Source organism: Pristis pectinata, chromosome 17 (assembly GCF_009764475.1).
Source record: "Pristis pectinata isolate sPriPec2 chromosome 17, sPriPec2.1.pri, whole genome shotgun sequence".
Taxonomy (NCBI): Eukaryota; Metazoa; Chordata; class Chondrichthyes; order Rhinopristiformes; family Pristidae; genus Pristis; species Pristis pectinata.
This window is the reverse complement of record NC_067421.1, coordinates 22,563,814-22,588,546: the sequence shown is the minus strand read 5'-3', so window position 1 is coordinate 22,588,546 and position 24,733 is coordinate 22,563,814. Positions and strand designations below refer to the sequence as shown.

The window sequence follows — 24,733 nt, the reverse complement described above, 5'->3', positions numbered from 1 at the left end:
TGACGTCTAGTACAAACAGGCTTGCCTACTCTGGAATGTCGATCATGAGCTAACATCATATTGGTTGTTCCTCTACGTTACCCGTTTGGTACACAGAGCAGCGCTAAACTTGGATATCTCCAAAATATAAATGTTTTCTGACATGTCTGCCCATCAGTAACAGCAGATGCCTGTCCTCTGGTTGCTTGTGACTTGATTTCACCTGTTGCCATTTTTGCCCAATCTTTCAGAGTCTGCACTGTGTTTTTTGGCAAACCCTTTGAGGTGGATGGTATGGAGCTGTGTGCACAGGTATTGACTCCATTACTTTTGAGGAATTCAGCAAATTCAGTCCTAGAGAACTTGTTTACACTATCCATCACAAGTAACTCTGGAAGAGTATTTGCAGTGAAACTCATTCTCAACTTTGAAACTGCTGCATCAGACATAGAACTTTCCATGGGAACACTTCTATCCTCTTAGAATGTGCATCTATCCTGATCATGATCACTTTTCCCAGGAAAGGTCCGTCAAAATCCACGTGTCCCTTTGACTATGGTTTGGCCAGGGCCGTGAATTGCTAAGAGCTATTGGTGGATTCTTATCATGTTCACATGCTGACATGATTGACGTACCTCACAGTATCTTAAGCAGCCTATTTTTTCCAGCCCACCACACAAAACCTGGCAACCTTGATATGAGGTGTGTCTAGGTCTCCTTCACAGCAAAGCCTCAAAATAACATTGCACTGGAACAGCAACCCCACCACTCTGGTTGCTTGGACACTCTGGATCTTTTTCTATAATGTGATAACAATATGTCATCTTCACATTCTCCTTTCCACCTATATTGGAAGTGTTCATACATCTACAAGAGGTTAGGCTCTCATCTTTTCATTGAAGCAATCTGAAAATGAACTCACTCAATGACACACTATTCTTGAAATCTCTTCAGCTTGTACATAACCTTCTCCTTTATTCTGTAAGACACAGGATATGCTTTACAGAATCTAAGGCATCCTCCTTGAGGTGAATCTTGAACCTACTCATGCTCATTGGTTACAGGATATTATGTCACACCTGAATCTAGAGAAGATTCATTGTTCGGTTTTTGAATCTAACTTAGATTTTCAAACCCTGTGGGGACCTTTTTTGAATTATTTTCAAAATCTCTGACTTGGTGACTAAAATGCAGACATTGGCTGACATTGTTACATTTTAAGGGTTTTTCCTTGTTTTTTCTATCAAACAGCTTCGGTTTTTGGTAGTGGGAGTAGATTATTTTTATAATAAAATATTTCAATTTTTTTCCTTTATTAACTATTACATGTGATTATTAATGTAGAGTATTGTGATCTTAAGTATGATTTAACACAACGTATTCAGTAGTATTTTTACTCTCTTTCTTGATACATGTACTCTGTATTTTTTTCATGGATTTAATAAAAATATTGTAAAGAAAGAATCAGGGATGGAAGATGACCCCTTATTCTCTACTACACCATCTGGTCAATGTTGCTTAAATTCCTGCTCAGACATCACTGATACTGCAGCACCAGTATCAATTTCCAGTAATATTCTCTTTCCTTCAATGTGTACTGATGTACAGAAAGGATCAGTAGAAAGCTGACCATGTGAGCAGTCCACATGATCCATCTGGGTCTTCATTTTCTTAAGTTAGTTCATGAGTACTATGTTCTTAACTTTTTTCTTGGTTACTTGAGTTTGCTGTGGTCTTGCTTTGCTTTCAAGCAATCTGCTGGCAAGTAGCCCTTGATGCCATGCTTATGGCAGGCTCTTTGTATGTCTGTACTCATTAGCTTCATGTCACATATTGTCACAATGATAACAGCTCCCCTTCAGGTTGTTCTCTCTTCCTGAAGATGCCATAGAACTGGGTCTTAACTTATTAACCCTCTGGGTGAGGTTGAAAATCCTTTGGTTGCTGTATTATCTGGCAAATATTAATTTTCCACTTTAGACTCAATTTCTTCTCAGCAAACAACCTCCTTTGAGCATGCACACCTTGGACTGGACCGACTATGGAAAGCTGCAACATCTCCTCCAAACTGTGTACCAATCCCACAGTTTCCAGAAGTGTGTCTTAAATCTATGACAAATTCTGCAACAGTTTCCACTTGCATACAGGTTCTAGCTGCTAGACTTTAGGACTAGGGATGGGGCAATCATGTTTTTCAGCTCATTTAACTATTTCTCGTCTCCTGGACTAGCTAGATGCAGCGATAGTTTTAGCATATTATAACTTAGCACCTGCAGCTCAGAGCAAAATGGACAATTTCCTTTCTGCAATATTATTTGCAGTGAAAAAGCATTCCATCCTTTCTACATATTCAATCCAAGGCTCAACAGAAATAATCTAAAATACCAGTGGTCATCTTGAATTGATCATACTGCAGCATACCTGATCCAAGCACAAAGCATCTTAGTGACTGCTCCACAGCCTCAGAGAAATCCCACAAATGCCAAGCAACATTTACTCCTGAAACCATTGTGGTTAGTGTTTGTTTATCCTTGGCAGCATTATTGTGATGGTGTTGTTCCATGTTTTCATACACTGAGCAAAAAAACATTCACAACTCAGCAGTGTGCTGCTCTGTGTAAGAAGCCATTATTATTTGTGTATTCATCCGCTGGAGGGCCTTGATAATAATAAAGTCACAAACCAACGTTCTCCACATGGGTCCCAAGAAGCCCTCTGGATCAATTTAATACATGACTTGTGCTGGAAACAGAATTTTGCAGCAGGGTACTGGAATCTGACAGATAAAACTGCTAAAATGATAGAAAAATTGCAGCCATTGCAGTCATTTGGCAGCTAATTCCCAGAAGTGTATTGGGCTGAATACTATACAACCTTTTAGCCATTCAAACAAGTTGATAGTTAACACAAATGAAAAAGAAGTTGCTTTTAAAAATAAAACATTTATTCAGTTACGGTAATCAAACTGAACCTTTTCCAGTTGCTGTATCAATCAACAATTACCTAATTATCATTCTCTGTAAGTTGTTACTTTTTAAAAGAATAAAACCTCTCAGGAAACAGTCAATCATGCATCAACATAAAGCGGAATGTTTTGAATACATTACTGCTGCATTCAGTGACAGACTGAACTTTCTAAAAGGGCTTTCTCGATAACAAACTAACATGTGTTAGAAGAAACAAACATTAGGAGGCAGTCGGCATCAATGTCAGACTCAGCCACATGCTACTATTATCACATCTACTTGATAGGTCTGAACATACCTGAATCGTAGCCATTCCGAGTTCTTGCCCGCTGAGGATTCTCCCACCCTCCAGCTTTGCAATTCGCGGGTTGTCCATTTTCAGAAAGTCAGTCACCAGGTCTGTGATGTCGGCCTGCCAGTCATTCCCTAACATGTAGGCCAGCTGCCCACCTGGGTCCAAGGTTTCTGCTACGAACTGCGTAAGGACCCTCACCATGGCACGCTGGTATTGCAGGGTACATCCTCTCCCTTTCTTCTCATCATCATCCTCATCATCACTGTCTCGTGTTGGCCTAACAAAAAACATCAACAATTTTTTCCTGATTTGAAGTAGCACAATGCACAGCCATGTAAATATGAACAGTACATAAAGGACAGTGGAGGCAGGGTTAGGAAATGTCTGCTTCATTGTATTCTGAAAAGAATCATATCAAAAAAAAAGCACATTCTAACAGTGCAGTCCACAAACCTTTTATTAAATATGAAGTGACAACACTGAGTACAATCGAATGTCTGATAGCAGTTCCGGATGTACTGTGTGAGGCAGAAGCTGGACAGAATCAGAGAGTTCCCTAAAATGTTTCTGCAAACAATCACTGCAGCATATTCAGAAACAGAACAGAACAAATTTTCTTTTAGTTGACTACTGTTTTAACCTCAGCACAACACTCAATGAACAGATTTGCAATTATGCTGGGGAAAGTAATAATAACTGAAATTGGAGCTTTAGTGCAGAAATGTTTATAGGGCGATGAAGGTGCAAATGCAGTGTAGAAGATACAGAAATTACTTAATTGCTGGTTTAATTTTTTTGTTATTGAATTTAATTTTCATAGAATCTACAAGGTTGATAGTTAATAAATGACTGTAAAAGCAATTTGAGATGGCAGAGAAGGTCCTATGCAGTTTGTTTTTGCTTTGTGACCTGGTGAGTGGTTTTAGTGGAAGTTTAGAAACAATCCCAAGCCTCCCAGTTAGGTTGCACCAGAGACACTTGAAAGGTAAACTCCTCTGATGTCATTCAAACAACAGGTAGCTACAGCTCCACTAAAGCACCTCCTCACAGACCAGTATCTTTCCCTTTTTTCTACCAGTCACTCAACTGGGCTTCCTGATCTCCTCCACTTTACTACCTTACTGTTAAATGGGGGGCATGTTGAAGCACTGGATGAGACTCACCGGGAGTCAAGTTAGATTTAATTTTAGGTCAAACCTGATTCAAAAAATGCAAAGACAACCCATTTTGTTCAGTTTATTTACATTTCCTTTCCCTATGTCAGTGTCATGCACTGGGTTTGAATCTTCAATACCAGGTTTAATTCAAATCATTGGTTGAAAAAATTATTTCTGTAATGCTTGCTGTTAATACTAAACTAGGAATTAATGTGTCACTTGGAAGTCTATCAAGACATTTCGTGGGTGTGTCAGTGTGAGCCAGTGTTATTCTGTGAGAACTTCATGGGATTTATTTTTGGCATCAGCATCAATCACAGCCCTGTGCTGCTGACCAGCCTGATATCCACTTCCCAGTGGTTCCAGGCCCAGTCCCCAATTCTTATGGTCCTTGGCACTTCCACACTCTGCAGTAACAAACTCATTCACACTACATCAATGAAAATAACAACATCCCATATTCCACTTGGGGAGCCTACAACCCAATGGTACAACCTGTCACTTATCAGCCTCCATACCACCCACCACCCCCCCACCCCACACCGATATATACTTGCAAAATTTCCTATTCTCTCTCAGTTCTGATGCATGGTCTGGACCCAAAACATCAACCTTCACCTTTTGCCTTCACTAATGCTGCTTTCATGCTAACCAGAGAAAGTGGATTCATTAGCACTTCCATCCTCAACAATAGCAGTGTCTTTTCCTTGAGTGCAAAGATAAGGCTGCAACATTTGCAGCCAGCTTCAGAGGGAAATTACATTCGATCCATCTTGGCTTCCTCATTAAACCCACAGCATCCCAGAGGACAGATTTCACCCAATCTGATTCATTCCCTGCAGTCTGGAAAGAAGGTTGGGCGCACTGGTTATGACAAAGGCTAAGGAATATCTCCAAAGCACAGTTAGGGAATGTTATGGAATACTTTCCACTTGCCTGGATGAGCATAACTCCAACAGTGCTCAATCCCGTCAGGGCTAAGCAAACCATTTAATTAATACCCAATCATTATCTCCCCACCAATTCCTCCAGTGCCCCACCTACAAATATTCATTCTTTTCACTAGCTTCAAGTTGCAGTGTGTAAGACCTACAAAATGCACCCTCAAGGGGGTGGCACATTGGTGCAGCTGGCCCAGCTGCTGCCTCATAGCTCCAGTGACCTGGTTCAATCCTGATTTCAGATGCTGTCTGTGGGGGCTTTTGCATGTTCTTCATGGCTTTCTTCTGGGTGCTCTGATTCCCTCCGCATCCTATGAACATGTGGGTTGATAGGTTAAATGGCCACTGTAAACTGCCCCCAGTATGTAGGTGTGTGATAAAATCCAGGGGGTGTTGATGAGAATGCAGGGACAATAAAATGGTATTGGTGTAAATAGGTGCTTGATGATTGGCACAAACTCGGTGGGTTGAAGGGCCTGTTTAAATTTATGACTCTATGGTTCTAATTTACCAAGCTTCTTTCAACAGAAGACAATCCTACAAACAATGGATCAGGTCAACACTCTGCAGTCCTGCCACATCTGGTCATGAATGGCAGTGAGCAATGAAGCAGCTAACAGGGAAGGAATTCCATGAGGATTCTCATTCTATGCACCCACATTAACAAAGGTAGTTGGTGGCACCACTTGCAAGTTCTGCTCTACTTTACATGCCATCCCAACTACATCATCAATCTTTTATTGTCAAGGGATCAAAATTCTTTAAGTGCCTGCCAAACTGCACTCTGTGAGTACCTTCACCACATGACCAGCAACAGCTCAAGTAGGTGGTTCATTATTGGCTTCTATCAACCCACATGTTCATAGGATGGGGAGGGAATCTGAGTGCCCAGAAGAAGCTTGACTGATGGTTATAGATGACATTAAATACTGGATTGCTAACACCACACACATCCCATGTATGAATTCAGGTGAACCCCTTGTGGATTGCGTTTCTAGAAAACGGTAATGCGAGTTGAAAAAAAAAATTGTGTTTACTTTTTTTCACATAAATCCAGAGAAAGTAAATTTTATTCTGTATCTCAAATTTTTGGGTAGAAATTTGGGAATTCTGTAAGGACAAATTCCTGTTAGCAGAATGGCGGCAATGCAGGGAACACCTGTAAAAGGAATGGATCTTCCTTCATTTATGTGGAAATGATGTTCAGCAAATTTGAGAACCTGAAAGTGTCTCTCCCATCTGGAATACTGATCAATGGTACTTCAGGATGTCATACAGCATAATGCTGGGGGCACTGGGAACTAAGTGTTTTAATTAATGGTCTGCTGACACATACAAACTTTCACACTACACTATGACAAAATTATGGCAGCCCCAAATCTCTGAGCCGAATCACAGTATTGCAACCTCTTACTCGACTAAATGAAAGATTCAGTGCTATGAGCTGGAACTTAATTGAACTATACAAGAATTGATATGAGTAGATATATTGAACCAAACAAGCAATCTCACTGATATACCGGCAAAGTAAAGGACTTCATGAATAAATTGCCCACATCTATTAATGGTAATATTAAATGCCCCTCTGTGTTTTACGATACAATTGGACTCTCAAGCCAATTAAAACACCTGGCTAGCCTCATGTCTTAACCAGTTTTAAGATAAGAAGACAGCGAATGCTTATTATTTTCTGTATAACAAAGGATTGGTAAAACTTAACTTTCTAATTGGCTGGCAAGCAATTGGTACATCTCAGTTAAAGTATTTGGTTCAAATTCCAGTTCAATTCCAATTCCACAAGTTCCAGTTCAAGCACAAAAGAAGATGCCAAACAACTGATGTAGAAGGAAAATAAATTTTTGATTTCCAATTACCAACCAGAAGTTATAAAACTCAAATGTTTATCAAGCATTTGAGAAGAACATTAAGTAATTGTGGTCTCTGGATGGCTAATCTCATAAACATAGTGTGACAGTCCCAGAAAGGCTTTACTTGGAGGATGAATATTGTGGACATGTATTTATATGTTTAGGATCTTAAATAGGTGAGTTTGTTGCTGGTTCTCCAATTGGTAGGAAAGCATCTATTCAAAAGGATATGTAGTGTGTTGGAGCCATAGTGAGGAAGAAGGTGCAATGCCCTTATGAATGTTATGTTGCCATTCAGCATGTTGTTCCATTAAATTCGTGATATGCTTTTTGCCTAGAAAAGATTCAAGTGGCTACTTACCAGATGACTATAAGAGCAAACTGGTGATTATTGTCCTCAGTAGGGAAAAGGGAGGAAACAGGACACCTTTGAATATTGTTGATTCCAAGGTGAAAGGTGGCAATGGGAGATTAGAATCCAATCGATCAATTGTTTTGATAACTTCAAACTCAGAGGTGTGGACAAATTACTGAGTCATAGGATTCTCAAGGCAAATTTGCAATCCAGTACTTCAAAGGGTAGATTACTCCCTTCTGGGCAAACAACAAGAGCTAATCAATATCTTGTTAATGAACTATATGGTGTTTGCTACTTAAATATCAGCAGTATTTCTATAAGTATTGGCTTGGGCCAATCTTCCCTTTCATGTTTTGGTCATATATAAACTAACATGCGGCCTTAAGGAGATAAAATATTCTATTTTGTTCAGGGGAATGAAGATTCTACAAATGCTGATTTGTCAGTAGCTTGATTTGGAAACTTAAGCATGGTAATAATTGTGTCATACATGTTGCTGACAAGAAGTAAACTGTCACAACAATCCCATCAAAATGGCATATTTTTTTCCTGGGAGGATCAATAATTCTTGTGAAGAAGCTCAAGTTTCTGGGACATGTAAACTTTTGCCAGCCAGGAGATTCCTGCTTTCTTACTCAGGGTTTAAGTATAAAAATATGTTTCAGCCGAGGAGTACATCCCTTGAGTAAATGCTTCCTCATTTTGGGATTATTGCTTAAGGCACTATGCAATTGGATATATAAACATAAATGCATCTCTTTCAATTTCCATGAATATGCTGATGCTATTCAAGACTTTCATTGCCTGAAGACATTCACTGAGAAGGTGATAGTGTGGAATGAACACCCAGAATAAAACATAACTTCATCTGGAGTGGGAGGTGGGCAAACATAGCAGAAAAATTAGAACACAACATAATTCCAACCCAGCAACTGAAAAACTGACCAGCTATGAAATTTTTTGGTGGTGCCAACTGTAAGGAAAGTTTTGGACAATGGTGGGAGTGTTGGTAGGGGGAGTAGGTGAAGAACTCCCTGTTGTTCTGCAAACTGTGTTACAGGATCTTTAACACTGATTAAAGATGTTAAAGACCCTATGATGCATCTGTAGAAGAATGGGGAATCCTTACTTCACTGGAGGCTAATTGCTGGTCAAAGATTTTGTAATTAGGTAGCTCCTTCTAAATCATGAGCTCCTGATATTATGGAGCAAACAGATCATTAGGTGAAAACATCAGGAAAGAACACCACTTGTTTCCCTCTGCTCTTTCACATTCATCTAAGATGAGGCAATCTTTTGTGACATTGCCAAAGTGAAGTCAAGATTAAACACAGTTTACAGATGGCAGGTAACTAGACCAGGATAGTGACATAAATGTGAATGTGTGAATTTACAAGGGCGGGGGAATGAATCAACACAAAATGATATGGCAACTGGAAGTCAAGTAGTGTGGAAGGTAAGTATGTACAGAAGTACGATTTGTAAAAGCAAAAACTCAATAAATTGTTCAATTGAAGTGTGACTTCTGAAGAATGGTATCTGTATGCATCCTGCAAGATCTGTGTTGGAAACCAGCCCAAGGCAAATATATCCAACAAACAAGATACTGGAGGAATTCAGCAGGTCAAGCAGCATTTGTGGAGGGAAATGGACAGTCGAAGTTTCGGGTCAAGACTCTTTAACTGGACTGATGAAGGGTCTTGACCCGAAACGTCAACAGTCCATTTCCCTCCACAGATGTTACCTAACCCACTGAGTTCCTCCTGTACATTGTTTGTTGCTCCAGATTCCAGCATCTGCAATCTCTTGTATCTGCAAATATGTCCAAGCTGGGTAATACTGTAAAAACAATCATGAGATAGTTGTATGATTAATACCCACGTTGCTGGCACAGAGTGCTTTAAGGAGCACAACCATTTATCTCTGTTTAAACTTCATGTGATTCAAAGAATTGGAGCACTCCAACCAAAACCAACTCTTTGTAAATAACACCATCACACTATTTTCCTGGGAATGCACTAACTATTATTTCCCGGACTTCCAACATGCTTTAGTGAATGTGCATTCAATAAATTTGAACTGTTTAAATTTTTTGGGCAATCTTAATTTAAAGGAATGCCTGACCCTGGGTAATGATTCTTACAGGAATTATTTCCACCTCATTACTATGTGGCCCTTGCTTGTCTGGACACAAGGAAATAGTGAAAGAGATGGCCTCCGACACATGTGGCTGGGAGCTATCAAGGGGTTAAAGCACCACTCGTCATTAGCTCTTCAACCTTACTCAAAACTTTGTCTGTGGAACTTAATTAGCAGGTAATAAAAATATTATTATAATGCATTTCACTGATTCACATTGAAGTCTGTAGCCCATGGGCCTAATAAAGCATAATATGATTAACTGAACTGAGCTGAAACACACTTCATAACTCTCTGGATCTTCAATTTTATTAAGAAGTATTAGTCTGTTTCTCAACTCTATGAGCTTTTTACATTTCGTTTATGACCAAAAAAAACTATTTCAATGCCAATCTAAGTGAGACATATGATTAATAAGATTATAAAGACAATGTCAACTTGAATTGTTCTCTGGAACTTGCATGAGGCCCATTACTAACAGCAGAAATGGTTATCAAATGTAGACCTTTGAAAGGCCATAGACCATTGTTTTAAATATAGTTAAGTTATATTAAATGCATATCTCCTTTTTATGCTGCTAAGACCAAAGTATATGTACAGCTTGGTGTTGTTTTGGTCGCTGAAAATATAACTTATGGTTCATTGTGTATCATAAAGTTTACTTTTAATTTGAGTTGTTTATTGCAATTCTTCCCATTCCCCAATGGATTAGAAATTTACCCCGTGATGCATACACTCCAAAAAGGGAATAAAATATTCGTAATTATGTACAGAGATATGAATATCTTCCATTTCATATAAAATATTGAAACCAGTTATTGGGAGCAAAATTGATTGGTATAGAAATAATCTAACAGGCAGAAGGCAACATGGATTCAGAAGAAAAAGCCTTCCTTGAACAACCTTCTGAACTTCTGAGGAAGGGCTATTCTTCTGACCTGGGCAACATGACTATGAAAGGTGATACAGGTTGGGAGGGAGTTTAAAAGTTGCAAAATGGAGGAAGTATTCTCACACCACTATCTTATGACAATGAGTCTTGTGCCACAGCCAATCCTGCTCCCATGAGGTAGGAAACTTTAGTCACAGGTTTCCCTGGGCTCAGGAATCCCACAGTGAATGGAAGCAGGGAGATGTTGGCTAAAGCTCTGGAACAGCAGAAGTACCACCCAACTTCCAGCTACACCACCAAAAAGGTTTTTGGCCTCCCTCTGCCAATCATGTCATTGCTCTCACCAATCTCTCCACCCATAAGCAGCAATCACCCCACCCCACCCACATCTCGAGCTCCCATTTTTCTCCTGGAATATCAGGAATTGATTGAATCACGTGATTATCACAATTAGTTGACCATTAAGTTTCTAATCTCAAGGGAAGGCATATCTTTCATACCACCCAACCTCATAATTTAATCCTTTAACCAGGATCAAAAGTTCTGGTGAGTCTACTCTATAGCCCCCTAAAGCCAGTTTATATTTCCTGAATTAAGTGCCCAGAATTTAACAATGTATTCCAAGCAACATCTATACAACTAAAGCATCAGTTTTGAGCTTTTGTATTCCGTTCCCTTGAGATGAAGTACAACATTTCATTAGCTTGTTAGATTGCATTTTGGATGCCCAAATCTCTTTATTTTTTCATAGTTCCTATCCACTCACCATTAAGAAAATATTCAAAGTTACTTTTCTCATTTCCACACTGAATGATCATTGAATCACAAAGAATTTATGACACAGAAGGAGGACATTCAGCCCATCTTGTCTGCTCCAATCAAAAACGAGCTGCCTAACCCAACTCCTTTTGCCGGCATTAGGTCCACACTCCTGCAGGTCATGGATCTCCAAGTGCACATCATGTACTGTTTCAATGTGGTGGGGGCGTCTGCCTCTACCATCCTATTAGACAGTGAGTTGCAGACCCCCATCATTCTCTGGGTACATTTTATTTACCTTATCTCCCCTATGATCATTTTATCAATGACCTTAAATCTACATCACTTAATTTTTGACTCCTTTGCCAAAGGAAATTGATACTTCTTATGAACTGCAGCTTGGCACACTCAGCATTTTTTACAAACCTCAGTACATCTCCCTTTAAACAACCCTCACATATTCAATCTTTCCTCATGGTCACAATTTTCTAGTCCTGGCATGTAAATCTCCTCTGCATGTTCTTCAGTGTAAGCCCATTTTTCTTAGAAGTGGTGACAAGAACTGTACAGAGTACTCAAGCTGGGTCTAATTTGTGTTGTGTACAGTTCCAGCATAACCTCTGTACTCTTTTCTTCTCTGCCTCAGGAAATAAGGGAAAAGTATTTTTAGCCACCTCTTTAAGGATTTGTGAACGTACTCCCCAAGGTCCTTCTGTTCCTCCACACAACTCAATATCCTCCAATTTTCTGCATAGTCCCTTGCCTTGTTGATCCTCCTCAAATGGTCTGCCTCACATTCTCTACATTACATTGATGCCACATCTTCCAACTGCTGAAGGTTTGCACAATCACTTAGGCTGTTTCCATTCCTTTGTAATTTATAAATCATTTGTCAAAGGATACAGCAGGATAGAGACTAGTTGGAAAGGTGGGCAGAGAAATGGCAGATGGGGATTAATCTGGACAAGTGTGAGGTATTGTACTTTGGGAGGTCAAATGTAAGAGGAAAGTATACAGTAAGTGGCAGGACCCTTAGGAGCATTGATGTACAGAGGGATCTTGTGGTGCAAGTCCATAGCTCCCTGAAAGTGGCAACACAAGTAAAAAGGGTGGTAAAGAAGGCATATCAGTCAGGGTGTTGAGCATAAAAGTCGGGAAGTCATGTTGCAGCTGTATAAAACTTTGGTTAGGCCACATGTGGAATATTGTGTGCAGTTCTGGTCACCACATTACAGGAAGGATGTGGAGGCTTGCGAGAGGGTGCAGAAGAGGTTCACCAGGATATGCCTGGATTAGAATTTTAGTTATAAGGAGAGGTTGGGCAAACTTGGATTGCTTTCTCTGGAGCGTCGGAGGCTGAGGGGTAACCTAATAGAAGTTTATAAAATTATGAGAGGCTTAGATAAGGTAGACAGTCAGAGTCTTTTTCCCAGAGCGGAAATATCAAATACTAGAAGGCAGAGCTTTAAGGTGAGAGGGGGACAGTTTAAAGACTGGCAAGGCAATTTTGTTTTTACACAGAGAATGGTTGGTGCCTGGAACGTGCTGCCAGGGGAAGTGGTGGAAGCAGATACAATAGCAATGTTTAAAAAGCTATTAGGTAGGCACATGAATAGGCAGGGAACAGAGGGATATAGACCATGGGCAAACAGTTGGGATTTGTTTAAATTGGTATCATGGTCAACACAGACAACGTTGGCCAAGGGGCCTGTTCCTGTGCTGTGCTGTTCTATGTTAATATGGGAGGGATGGATGTGGGGGCCCAGTGGAGAGTCGGTGCATTACCCATCTTTAAGGGGTCTTACTTGTGTCATGTACCAAGCAACCAGCCTGGGCCCTGCTCGGTTCGACCCCTCTTTAAGTCACATTGACAGCATGAAGGCTGTTTCTGCAAGAACAGCCCATTCAAGGTGCATTTGAGCTTACAAAAACGGTAATCAGGCATAGAACATAGAACATTACAGCACACTACAGGCCCTTTGGCCCACAATGTTGTGCTGACATTTTATCCTGTGACATGTGTTGCGTGCCTTTAGATGCCAACGTGCCCATTCATGCATCACCGTGTCAGCTGGGACAACAATCACGGAAATTGTGCAGTGCGCATTGAGTCCCAATTTTTCAATTGCATTTAATTTTTCATAGAAATTGGATTATATAGCAGATAGCGTGCTGTGCAATCTGATTTACACCTCTAAATGGGTATCCAAGTAGAAAGTTTGATACAAAAAAGATAGTTTTAAGAATCAATGGCTGCTAAATGGGGATCAGTAAAGTGCTCCTGGATGGATGAACATAAAGGAGCTAAATGGCTTTTGGGTAAATGGTTCACGTAAAAACAATGAAACAGCATTAGTCAGGAAATACTAAGCATAACTCCACCCGAGTCCTATTCTGATCTGGAGTGTCAGCATTCTCTTTGTAGAAAATCATTTATTATATCACACTTGTCCACAGGCATTCTAAGGGATTTGCAAACTCACTAAAAGAGTCAAAGCAGGCTGGTGCTCTCTCCTGGGGATCTGGGACCCTTGTGAACAGGAGAAATAACAGGGCATCTCTTTAAACAATCAGATTTGAAGAATCATTAATCAGCTGAACCTGGATTTGTTAAGAGCATTAAAACAGAATAGGGAATTCCATGTCAAACCATGTTTAAAACTGAAACAGATGGAAGAAAAGGAGACAATGAGAGAGAAGTGAAAGTACAGAAAGAAAGAAAATAAAGAGTTTAATATATTTTAAATGTTCAACACTAACATCTGAAGGATTAAGACTCCATGCTTGTTAATGTTAATTTTCAGTGCCAAAGGGGTAGCTTGGTTGTTACTAGATTTATTGTACTGTTAAAGCTTACTTACACTGGAATGAACGTGTGCTATCCTGATCTGGCAAGGTTATAATGTAATGAACAGTAATTCTGAGATGTCCCATGTACTTCAGTGTTGAGTCCCTTGATGGGATACTGGTATCTCACAGCTTCTTGAGGAGCAAGACATCTCCAGCAGCAACACCTGGATTTCACATTTAACTGTGCAACATCACAGGAAGTTGATTTACACTTCAATAAAGTTGATTTACACTCCTTTAGCCTCATTGTTATTTCTGCTGCAAAGTCTGGTCCAAAGAGAGAGCACATTCATGTCTCTTCCAAAGACAATTCTACTTCTTTCAGTAGGTCTTCTCATGCTAGATAGATTCACAATATTTGTCAAAGTTATCAAGCAACTTAGAGGCCAAATTATTAAGCGATTCATGAGCATGTACATCACTTGGAACTGAAAACGGAAGGGTCTTGTCCCAAAACATCGACTGTCCATTTCCCTCCATAGATGCTGCCTGACCTGCTGAGTTCCTCCAGCCCCTTTGTGTGTTGCTCAAGATTTCTTTCAACCTGATGTTCTCCTTAAGACAGTGACTCCTACTGGGATATAGTTTCATGCACATTAGTATTGTGCCTTCCCACAATAGTCATTCTTTGTATTTGTGGATGAAGATGGTAAATATCGGCAGGCTCTTTGAAGCAAGAAGCATGACATTTGACGATGACCCTACCCTTACAAGATGTCCACAGCACAATGCATTTTATAACAGGTGATACATAATAAATCATGAGAGTACATAAAATAATAATATCATGATATTGTAGCGACTCACCGCACTGGCATCGAACAGGCTCCTGACATTGCGACGTCATCGGAGGCCCCGATCCAAGATGGCGCAGGGCCCTCCTTCCTCCCCAGTGATGGGCTGGGAAAGCCCGCACGCGGGAAGGTCAGGTGACCCGCGCGTGACGTCAGCACGGGAACTGTAGCGCGGGAAGTTTTCGGATATTAAAGGCGCACTGCGCCCCTGTGGGCATTCTACCTCTGATTTCAAAACCAGCGACTCTGTGTCTTCATTTCGTAGTGTGTAGCTAGCCATCACAATATATGATATGTGTGATGTAAGCACACATTTGTAAGCACACATGCAAAAAGGATACACCCTCGTTTTGTAGCTCCTGTTGTTACCTAGAGATCATTATGGCTAGTACTTCGTAGCACCACAAGACTTGCTCACCTTCAAATACATGATAGGTCACTGCACAGTGAGTGAGAACATATCCTCAGTGCAATCCCCCAACATACACCCTCCCACATCCATTCCTCTCATATTGTCAATCTAAGCTATCAGCTAAAGAGTCATGAAACTGGAATTCTCTACTGTGTCGCATAGGTTGAAAACAAATGGCTCATTACTCCCAGCAGCCATGGAGGTAGCGGATGTAATTTAGTTTAATTGAGCAGAAACTAAACAAACGTAACAAGATTGGTAGCAGTGCCTAGGAGCCCTGTGATTAAGTCCAGCTCTGTACAAAACAGTAGTGTTTAGAGAGGATACACAGCAACAAAGAGGCAATTTATAGCTGAAATAAATACAGATTTCAACAGCCAATCTTTCATACTGTGTGGCAATATTAACTATTATTATTTGGTCCATGAATTTTTATAAAAGGAGGCCAAATATTTTGACATCACTTGGATGTGGAATCACCCGTCTGAACAACTTGGAACAGTGACAATAACTTTCATTCTCCTACTACTCCTATCTTTTGAATCAAGGTCACTTTAACTGCATTGTTCTCATTTTACACAGCAAGCAAACCACAGTTCAGTACTAACATGCTTTTTTACACGGGCATCAAGTGAGAAAAGGGTCGTGGTTAAATGTGCTGATTCTCTCGGCCAAAGAACTTGCCCACAATACTTGTGAAGATCATGCATTTCTTCAAGAATGTCAGGGCACAAGCACAACCTTTCTAGTGCTTTTCTATTTTTCCTCTGCAACCATCCTCCACCCACCTCACACCACTCCCTCCTCCCCTCCATCCTCCACCCCAGCCCTACCATACAATAATCCCTACCCCTGCACTCAGAAGGGGGAAGCTAATAAATTTAAGAAAAAAAATCCTCCATACTGACTGCTTTGCTTGTTTGCTCAGTGCTACTTCTGTGGGATATGGCCAGAAAGAAAAGTGAGCATTCTGCCTGACTGTGAGTGGCAGGTCGTTTCCTTTATGCTGGCCAAGACAATCTTAACCCAGCGTTCTTCTGGACAGGTTTTCTCCTTTATATATATATATATATATATATATATATATATATATATATATATATATATATATATATATATGTATATATATATATATGTATATGTGTGTGTATATATATATATATATATATATATGTATATATATATATGTGTATATGTGTGTATATATATATATATATATATATATATCTCCATCGTCTGAATGATCGCCTGCTATTGTGGGGCTTTCACCTGTCTTTGAAACATTAGCTATAGCTAACAGGTCTGTAAAACTGTTAACATCCTGCACTTCATCTTCAGCAGGCTTTCTGCCCCACAGCGTGGTAATAGCTAATTAACAACTCATTCGCACTTGGAGCATGTAGGATTGCAAGAGTTAATTAATGTTTAGTCATTTTGGTAATCATCAATTAAGGGCATTATCTAAAAATAACTGCTATCCTCTGTAAAGATTCAGATATAGATGTATACTGCCTAATCTAACAGAACATTTTAAAAAAACGATTGAATTAACTGAAAATTGCAATCTTTTTTGAATAACATAATAGATAGAAGCAAATGAATTATACAACACCTGGGAGGTCTGATCGCATTATGTAAAGCAAGAGCATAGCCCAAAGAAATGCAGACATATTTGTCTTCAGCCCTGTTATAAACTCCACTTTCTTACTTGTATGCTCACCAGCTGCCTTAGCCAAGTGCTCAGCCTGAGTTAATCTTGTAAAATCTTGACATTTTGTTTGTTTCAGGACCGAATCTAAATCCTTTGTCTTCATTAAGAAAACGTGTTTACTTCCAACTTCACATGCGGAATGACCTCATCTACATTGTCACTTAAACTTGAATTTAAATTTCCATCCACAAGGGAAGTCTATCATAAAGCACAAGGCTTTAGTGCACCATGTGATCAAGTTTAAGATCAAGTTTGATTGCACTCAGCACCTGGGTTGTGTTGGTTGCAATTTTCAATCTTGGTCCTCTGAGCATTTGATGCTGACACAAGGAGAAGTCTAAAGGCACACAGTGGAGCCAACTAGTGTTCAATGCATGACAGAGACACAAGAGACTGCAGATGCTGGAATCTAGAGCAACAAACAATCTGGACTCGTGCAGGGTTTTGACCTAAAACATGTTCAATACATGTCTGGATTCACTTGCTTCGTTCTTTTCTGCATGTATGGCCGATGAAGGGTGAAGATACTCAGAGAGAAGTAGGTTATCACAAGGTATGTGAAGCTTGCCTATGCTCAAGTTAAAGGAAAACTGGCTTATTTCGTCTGTTGCCACACAGCTTGATGCCTGAATGCTCCCGCTGATAACCCCTCTTTTCCCATGCATCTACCACCTCGCCCCATGTTCCTTTCAAGCAAACCAAACCTCCATTCCACTGGACCCCCTTGCTCCCACCACCTCTTGCAACTGATTACGAAGATATTCTCCAACCACGTAGCTATTCACAACCATCTCTTCCCAATCTCTCAAGCAAAAGACCCCAGATCCCAAACTCCACCTTTTCCAACCTCTGAACCTCCTTCTTTCCAACAAGCCACTCTCAGCCCTGCCCACCTGCCAAAGTCTTGCAACTTATCTGGGCTTTTCTATCAGCTCCAAAATGGCAGGAATTGTGGACAATAGTTCTATGGGCCCACAAGGCTGATTTTCTTTCTATGGGAAAATGAAAGATGTCAAAGTCACAAGCTTCCCATGGCAACATGTTGCCTATGTATGGGAAACCATCTATGGGTAAAACAAAATACAAGACAGTCACTAGTAAATCCATTCAGAAATTAGTGAGAAACCTCTTTACTCAGCTAGCATTTAGAATGTAGAACTTATATTTGGAGGTGACTAGTAATAATGCAATTAAGGGGAATTGTGTTAAGTTCGTAAGGAAAAACACTGACGGTTGAGTTGGCTGGTGTAGAGCCACCTCCAGAGCAGGAATACCAGTGCAGACCTATTGGGCAGCTCCACCTGTGTCTGTGCTGTACAGTCTGTGTACATAACATTATGTAACAATCACAGGACAAGCTGCTGAAGTGGAGGTTTTAGTTTTAGTGCACAAATAGTATATGTTCTCTTAAAATCCGTATTTTTTTTAACCTAAAATGAAAGAAGATCATTCACTTCTCTGGAGGCAGATTTTCGTAGGGCTCGTACCTTTTACTTGAGACGATGGGGACTCGCCATCCCTTGATCTGACTGAGCTCAGTGTCAGAGACCTCAATCTGAAGGGGAAGCCGAGGCACCCACACAGTGATTTCCAGCGGCGCACTCAAATGCTCGTAAGTAAAATTGACGATGGCATTCACTTTGCCCCGCATCTCTTTTCCATTCACCAGGACATAGTCACATCTGTCAGAAACCTGTGACAAAGAAAGAAACCTAATGACTTAAGGCACCATAGCCTGAACAATGTCACTTCACATAAAACAAGAACTGAGAGATTTTACATCCCAAATCGAGAACAATAGTTATGCTTCTTAGTATATTAATTTCATACTCAGGAAACTGTGAAACTGCCATATCAATCTCATTAAGTAAAAGGAAACTGATTTTCAGAAAGTCAAGCTTTAGTTAGGTTGTACCTTAACATGTGCAATTCACAGGCAGTGGAAGAGTTTATTCTAATAAGAAAACTAAAAGATATTGTCAAGTTTGTTGATGAATAAGGCCAGCTTTATCAATGAAATTGGAGAAGGAGCACCGAGCAAGACACTGGGATCCTTGTGTATCTTCATCAAAAGCAAATGGGGCAGGAGAAGCACACTACTTCCTAAACTACCCACCTGCCCGCACTATTGGCACCTCCTGCCTCACCTGAGGCAAAGTTTGATTCTCACACTGGCCTGATCAGCCAGCTCAGAACTCACAGAACAGGAGTGCAAGCAAATCACCCTCGACCCCAAGGGACTGCCGAAGAAGAAAGGTGAGATTACCTGTACACAACATAAATCTGGATTTCAGCAAAATATCTACATTACAATCTATTCAAATATTCAAATAAATAAATACAGAAACAAAAATGCAACAATATCTCAAAACCTAAGAGCCACACATTAAGGTTGCTGGATGGGAAGATGACAATGACTTTACACACTTCCTAAATGTGGTGACATTTTACGAAGGAAATTAGAATCATAATCTTCTAGTAGGAATGATATCTGGATTAATATAATCCAGTTCTACTTCCAATCACATAAACCTGTCAGTGTGTTCTTAATCCTACTGTTCACGAGGCATACTGTTTCAAATAGTTCTGCCCATTTCAGCTGACACCATTACAGCAAAAGTCAAAATACATGCAGAGTGATAAGTGAAATGAACACTGAAAAAAAACTGGATATCCTGGAAGTCTAAAATGCTGAAAAAACTCAGCAGGTAAAGCAACATCTGTGGAAATAGAAACACAAAGTTTCAGGTTTGACACCCTTCATCAGATCATTTCTGACAAAGGGTCTCAGACCCGAAATATTAACAGTTTCCATTTTCACAGATGCTGCCAGACCTGCTGAGTATTCCCTCTATTTTCTGCTTTTAACATAAAATAAAACTTTATTGACCATTAAAAAAACATTAGCTTTAAAGTCAGTAAAATAGTTGCAGTGAATGTAAAATGGCAGTCATCTTTCCTGAGGCTGAATTACAAAAAAAGACTTCTCTCTTCAGATCAAAATATGAATGATGGAGAACGAGGTTTTAAGGAAGATTCTATCACTGACTATTGGATTAATCTGAACAGAAAACAGAAAATTGGAACAAGGACGCACAACTGAAAATGAAATCACTGATTATATAAGTAACTGACATATTCATAAGACATTACTTTATCCCTACTGTAAGAATGATGTCAACCCAGACTAATAACAGGCAGTGTTATTAGTACCTTTTAAGTACCTTAAAATGTACTTCTAAGATTATAAGGAGATGAAAAAATGAAGTTAAGAGAGGATCAGTACATTGCTGCTCATTCAGAACATGTCATTGATGGAATCACATAATTCACCTTTTAACAAGCTACTAGTATTAGCTTTGTCATTGGAATAAACAAAGCAGAAGTTGGGGGTAATCACAGGGCAGCCTATTCACTCACTTACTTCCAGAATGAGTTTTAATTGAACATGTTACCAAAGAGAATATATTCAAAACTTATTTTATTGAACTATATAAGATTTTGAGGAGGCTTGACAAAGTAAATGCTGATGAGAATGTTTCCTCTCATGGGGTATCCAGAACTAGGTGGGATAATTTCAGAATAAGAATGAGGAGGAATTTCTTCTCTTAGGGATTGTTAATCTTTGGGATTACCTACCCCAGTACGCTATGGAGGTTGAATCATTGAACATATTCAAGGCTCAAATAGATAGGCCTTTAGTCGATAGAGGAGTCAAAAGTGACGAAAACCAGGCAGGAATGTGGAGGTGAAGCCAAGGTCAGATCAGCCATGATCTTATTGAGTGGCAAAGGAGGATTGAGAGACCACATGGGCTACTCCTCATCCTGTTTCTTATGTTGTCATGCTTAAATTGAGCAAGGTGTGAATATCTTTTGCAGCATGATGATGATATGATTTGATGATGATATATCTTTATTGGTCACATGTACATCGCAACATACAGTGAAATGCACCTTCCAGCGCCAACATTGCATGACCACAACTTCCTAACCCGTACATCTTTGGAATGTGGGAGGAAACCGGAGCACCCAGAGGAAACCCACGCAGACACGAGGAGAATGTACAAACTCCTTACAGACAGCGGCAGGAATTGAACCCAGGTCACTGGCGCTGTAATAGCATTACGCTAACCGCTACACTACTGTGCCTGCCGTTCACAAGTACAGAATGATTCCATAGCAGACTGACAACAAGGGCTTTTGCAGTTACATCAGGCCCAGTGTTGCTCTACTGCAAGTCCAATTTTGTTCTGTCCTGACTATCACAGTGTGTCTTTGAGCAAAACTGGTCTCCTCAGCATGTCCTGATTACTGGAGAAGGCCAGAACTGTATGAGTTTTGAAAGTTACATAGTTCACACCTGAGTGTAGAGTGAGCCAATTTCTAGGCAAAATGATTACAATCTTTTCCATAGGCAGTCTAGGCCCGATCCAACTTCCATCATTGTTTTCTAAATTGGTGATTTCTGATTTGAAGGATTCTATCGGTACTTTATCCACAGAGGTAGCACAGTCTGCACTTTAGTCAATACTTCACTGATGTTAGCAGTCAGTCCAGGTGAAGTGTCTTGACCCTAACCATCGACTGTCCTCTTCCCTTCACAGATGCTGCCTGACCTTCTGAGTTCCTCCAGCATCTTGTTTGTTGCTTTAGAATCCAGAATCTTCTGTCTCTTGTGTCTCCAAAATATCTGACTAGCATTTTCTCTGAGATTCAGTGAGCGAGACAGGAGGAATACACCTTGTACATCAGAATTTGAGGCTGCCAATGACAAACTGAAATTCAGCTTCAGACCCTAATAAGCATTGAGTGAGAAGGCAAGTTAAACATTCCAACAGATGTATGATTATATAAAGATTTAGATCCAATAAGTGTCAGCCAGCAGTACATGAACTGCAGTGTATGTTCTTTAACCTCATTGGAAGCATATTCTTTTTTTATTGGAGCAGTTGACAGATTGTGGAGTGTCTGGAGCAAAAGAGGATGTACTGGAAGAGGAATTACATTGACAAAGAAGAAACCAGAAATATCTTTGTCCAGGAAGAAGTATAGCTGGAAGTGAGTACAAGGACATGGACACTGACAGATATCAGGAAATGGTAGGATTTTCAAATTAGAACTCACAATCCTAAAATTAGAGCTGCACTGGTTCTGCAGTAGATTTAATGAATTAATGAACCATTTCTTCACAGAACTCTCTCCACAAGTATATATCTAAGTGATAAACCGAGACCTCACCAAATGGTGAAACTGGACGACTACTATTTTCTCCAAATGTGGCTCTTGCATGAATTGAGATGATGGGAAAAGGCAGTGAAGAGGTGATGGGGTGGCTCAGGGGTGGGCATGAACACAGGGGGCAACGTTTGTATTGAGGATCAGGTTTTGGGAGGAAAGGAGTGCAGCAAATTCAGGAAAGAACATGCAGGGAAAGCAGAGAAAGATTAAAACTGGATAGGATAGGGAGTCATTCAGTTTGAAGGGTGAGGAATAAAAGGAAGAAGCATAGCTCAGGGCTTGGCTTTGGTCAGGTAGGTATGGAATATGGAGGGAGGGGAAGAAGGCAGTAGGGAATGGAGTGGGCAGCATGGGACTGAGGGACCAATGTGCTTGAAGAACAAAATAGCGCAGAAGGAATAGAACAATGTATGACTTCTCATGGATGATTCACCAAAGTCATGGATCTTTCCATTGACAGGTACAATGCAATGCTTGGAAATTGTTCTCAGTAAATTCCCAAACTGTGCATGCCTGTCCTTGAGCACTGAGTGGACTCGGAACTTTTGCTTGGTCTGCCTTTCTTCACAGTTGAAGGTTTCAGCTAACATTGCATAGCCCCTTTTCACTATGTTGACTTCTGCCCATCTAACTTGGGCACAGAAACAGCTTAGGGCTTTGAATTTGGTCCATTTCTCTCTGTCCCCAGGCGAAGCTCCTCTGCCAAGATGTTAGAAGGCAAAGAATAGATTATCATCATTCATGAGCCAAACTAAGAAAGTAAATGCAACCATCCATCAGACATTACATGTTGAAAAGTAACACAGAGGCAGGGAGGATACAAGGCGTTGGTGAGTGGGGTGCACTGGTTTAGGGTCAGGAAACTCAGTACAACAGGTTTCTCTCAGGATACAAAGTAATTGGTAATTGGTTTATTATTGAGATACTGTGAAAAACTTTGTTTTGCCTGCCATCCATACAGATCATTTCAAAACATAAGTACATCAAGGGAGTACAAAGGTGCATGTTTTGAACTTTTTGTATCTTCTGCCCGATGGGAGAGGGGAGAAGAGAGAATGACTGGGGTGGGAGGGGTTCTTGATTGTGCTGGCTGCTTTCCCAAGGCAGCGGGAGTGTAGACAGAGTAGACAAGTGTAGACAGAGTCCATGGAAGAGAGGCTGGTTTTTGTGATGGACTGTGCTGTATCCACAACTCTCTGAGCAGAGCAGTTGCCATACCAAGCTGTGATGCATCTGGATAGGATACTTTCTATGGTGCATCTGTAAAAATTGGTGAGGGTTGACGGGAACATGCCGAATTTCCTTCGCCTTCTGAGCAAGTACAGTATAACAGCAGGGTGTGATCTGGGTTTCATGGCTGCAGTCAAGCAGGTCAAAAGACTTGCTTGTTGTGAGGCTTGTGGTCCTTTTGCACCAGGCTACAGCAACAGAAGGAGGTGGGGACTGGGGAGGCTGATTGAGATCTGGAGCCAAGCAACATCAGAGACTCCAGCTCTGGAATCATGAAAGATCAGTGAAACCAGAGTGTGGGGAGAAAGAGAGGAGTCTAGAGACAGTCAAACCGGTGAGGTTGTAAAGATGTGGTCAGGGTCAAGGGTAATTGGTGGAGACAAGGGATTTCAGAGACCAGAGCCAAGTTCAGAGTGTGGAGACAAGATCAGGGCCCAGGAATGGGGAGAAATCTGATGGTTGTGTGGTATAATGGAGGGGGAGATCAGAGGCTTCATGGATAAGGTTGGAAAAATCACAGGGAGATTTTGCCTGAGAAGCAAGTATATGGATTCAATAAGAAAAACAGAAAGTGCTGGAAACACTCAGCAGGTCAGGCAGCATCTGTGGAAAGTGAAATAATTACAACAGTTAAAAAGCATTTGGACAGGTACATGGATAGGAAAGGTTTAGAGGGATATGGGCCATATACAGGCAAATGGGATGAGCTTAGATAGGCACCCTGGTTGCCATGGACAAGTTGGGCTTGCACCTGTGCTGCATAACTCTAAGACTCTATGAATCTGTTAAACAGAGTTAACATTTCAAATCAAAGACTCTGTCAGAAACTGGAAGACAGGGAACAATGTCAGGAGGGACGGATAGGACAGAGAGATCTGTGATAAGGTGAGCCAGGGTTGCCCTGGGATTAAGCTGTAAAGGAGATCATCCAGTCAACAGGGGCAGTTAGAGATGAGAATCTATGCAGAAGAACAGAAAAATAATGAAAAGGGGCATTTAGAAAGTGAGAAGACAAGCAAAGGAATGTAGAATTTGTGAAATACAGAACTAGTGGACCTGACTGGCAGATCAGGATATGCTAAAGGAGTTTGTAAAACTGAGACAATATCACAGATGGATGACTTGACCCATTCTGATAAAGC

At 40.5% G+C, this 24,733-nt stretch overlaps 1 protein-coding gene across 1 annotated transcript in view; it reads right to left on the bottom strand.

Moving 5' to 3' along the window:
• Positions 1 to 24,733, bottom strand: part of LOC127579365 (transmembrane protein 132C-like) — a 751,467-nt gene that overhangs the window by 29,869 nt on the left and 696,865 nt on the right. Inside the window, exons 6-7 of the mRNA XM_052032114.1 lie at positions 18,609 to 18,814; positions 3,244 to 3,517 (exon numbers count right to left, since the gene is read on the bottom strand). Of these exons, the coding sequence (XP_051888074.1) occupies positions 3,244 to 3,517; positions 18,609 to 18,814 (480 nt within the window). The remainder of the gene's footprint in view (positions 1 to 3,243; positions 3,518 to 18,608; positions 18,815 to 24,733) is intronic.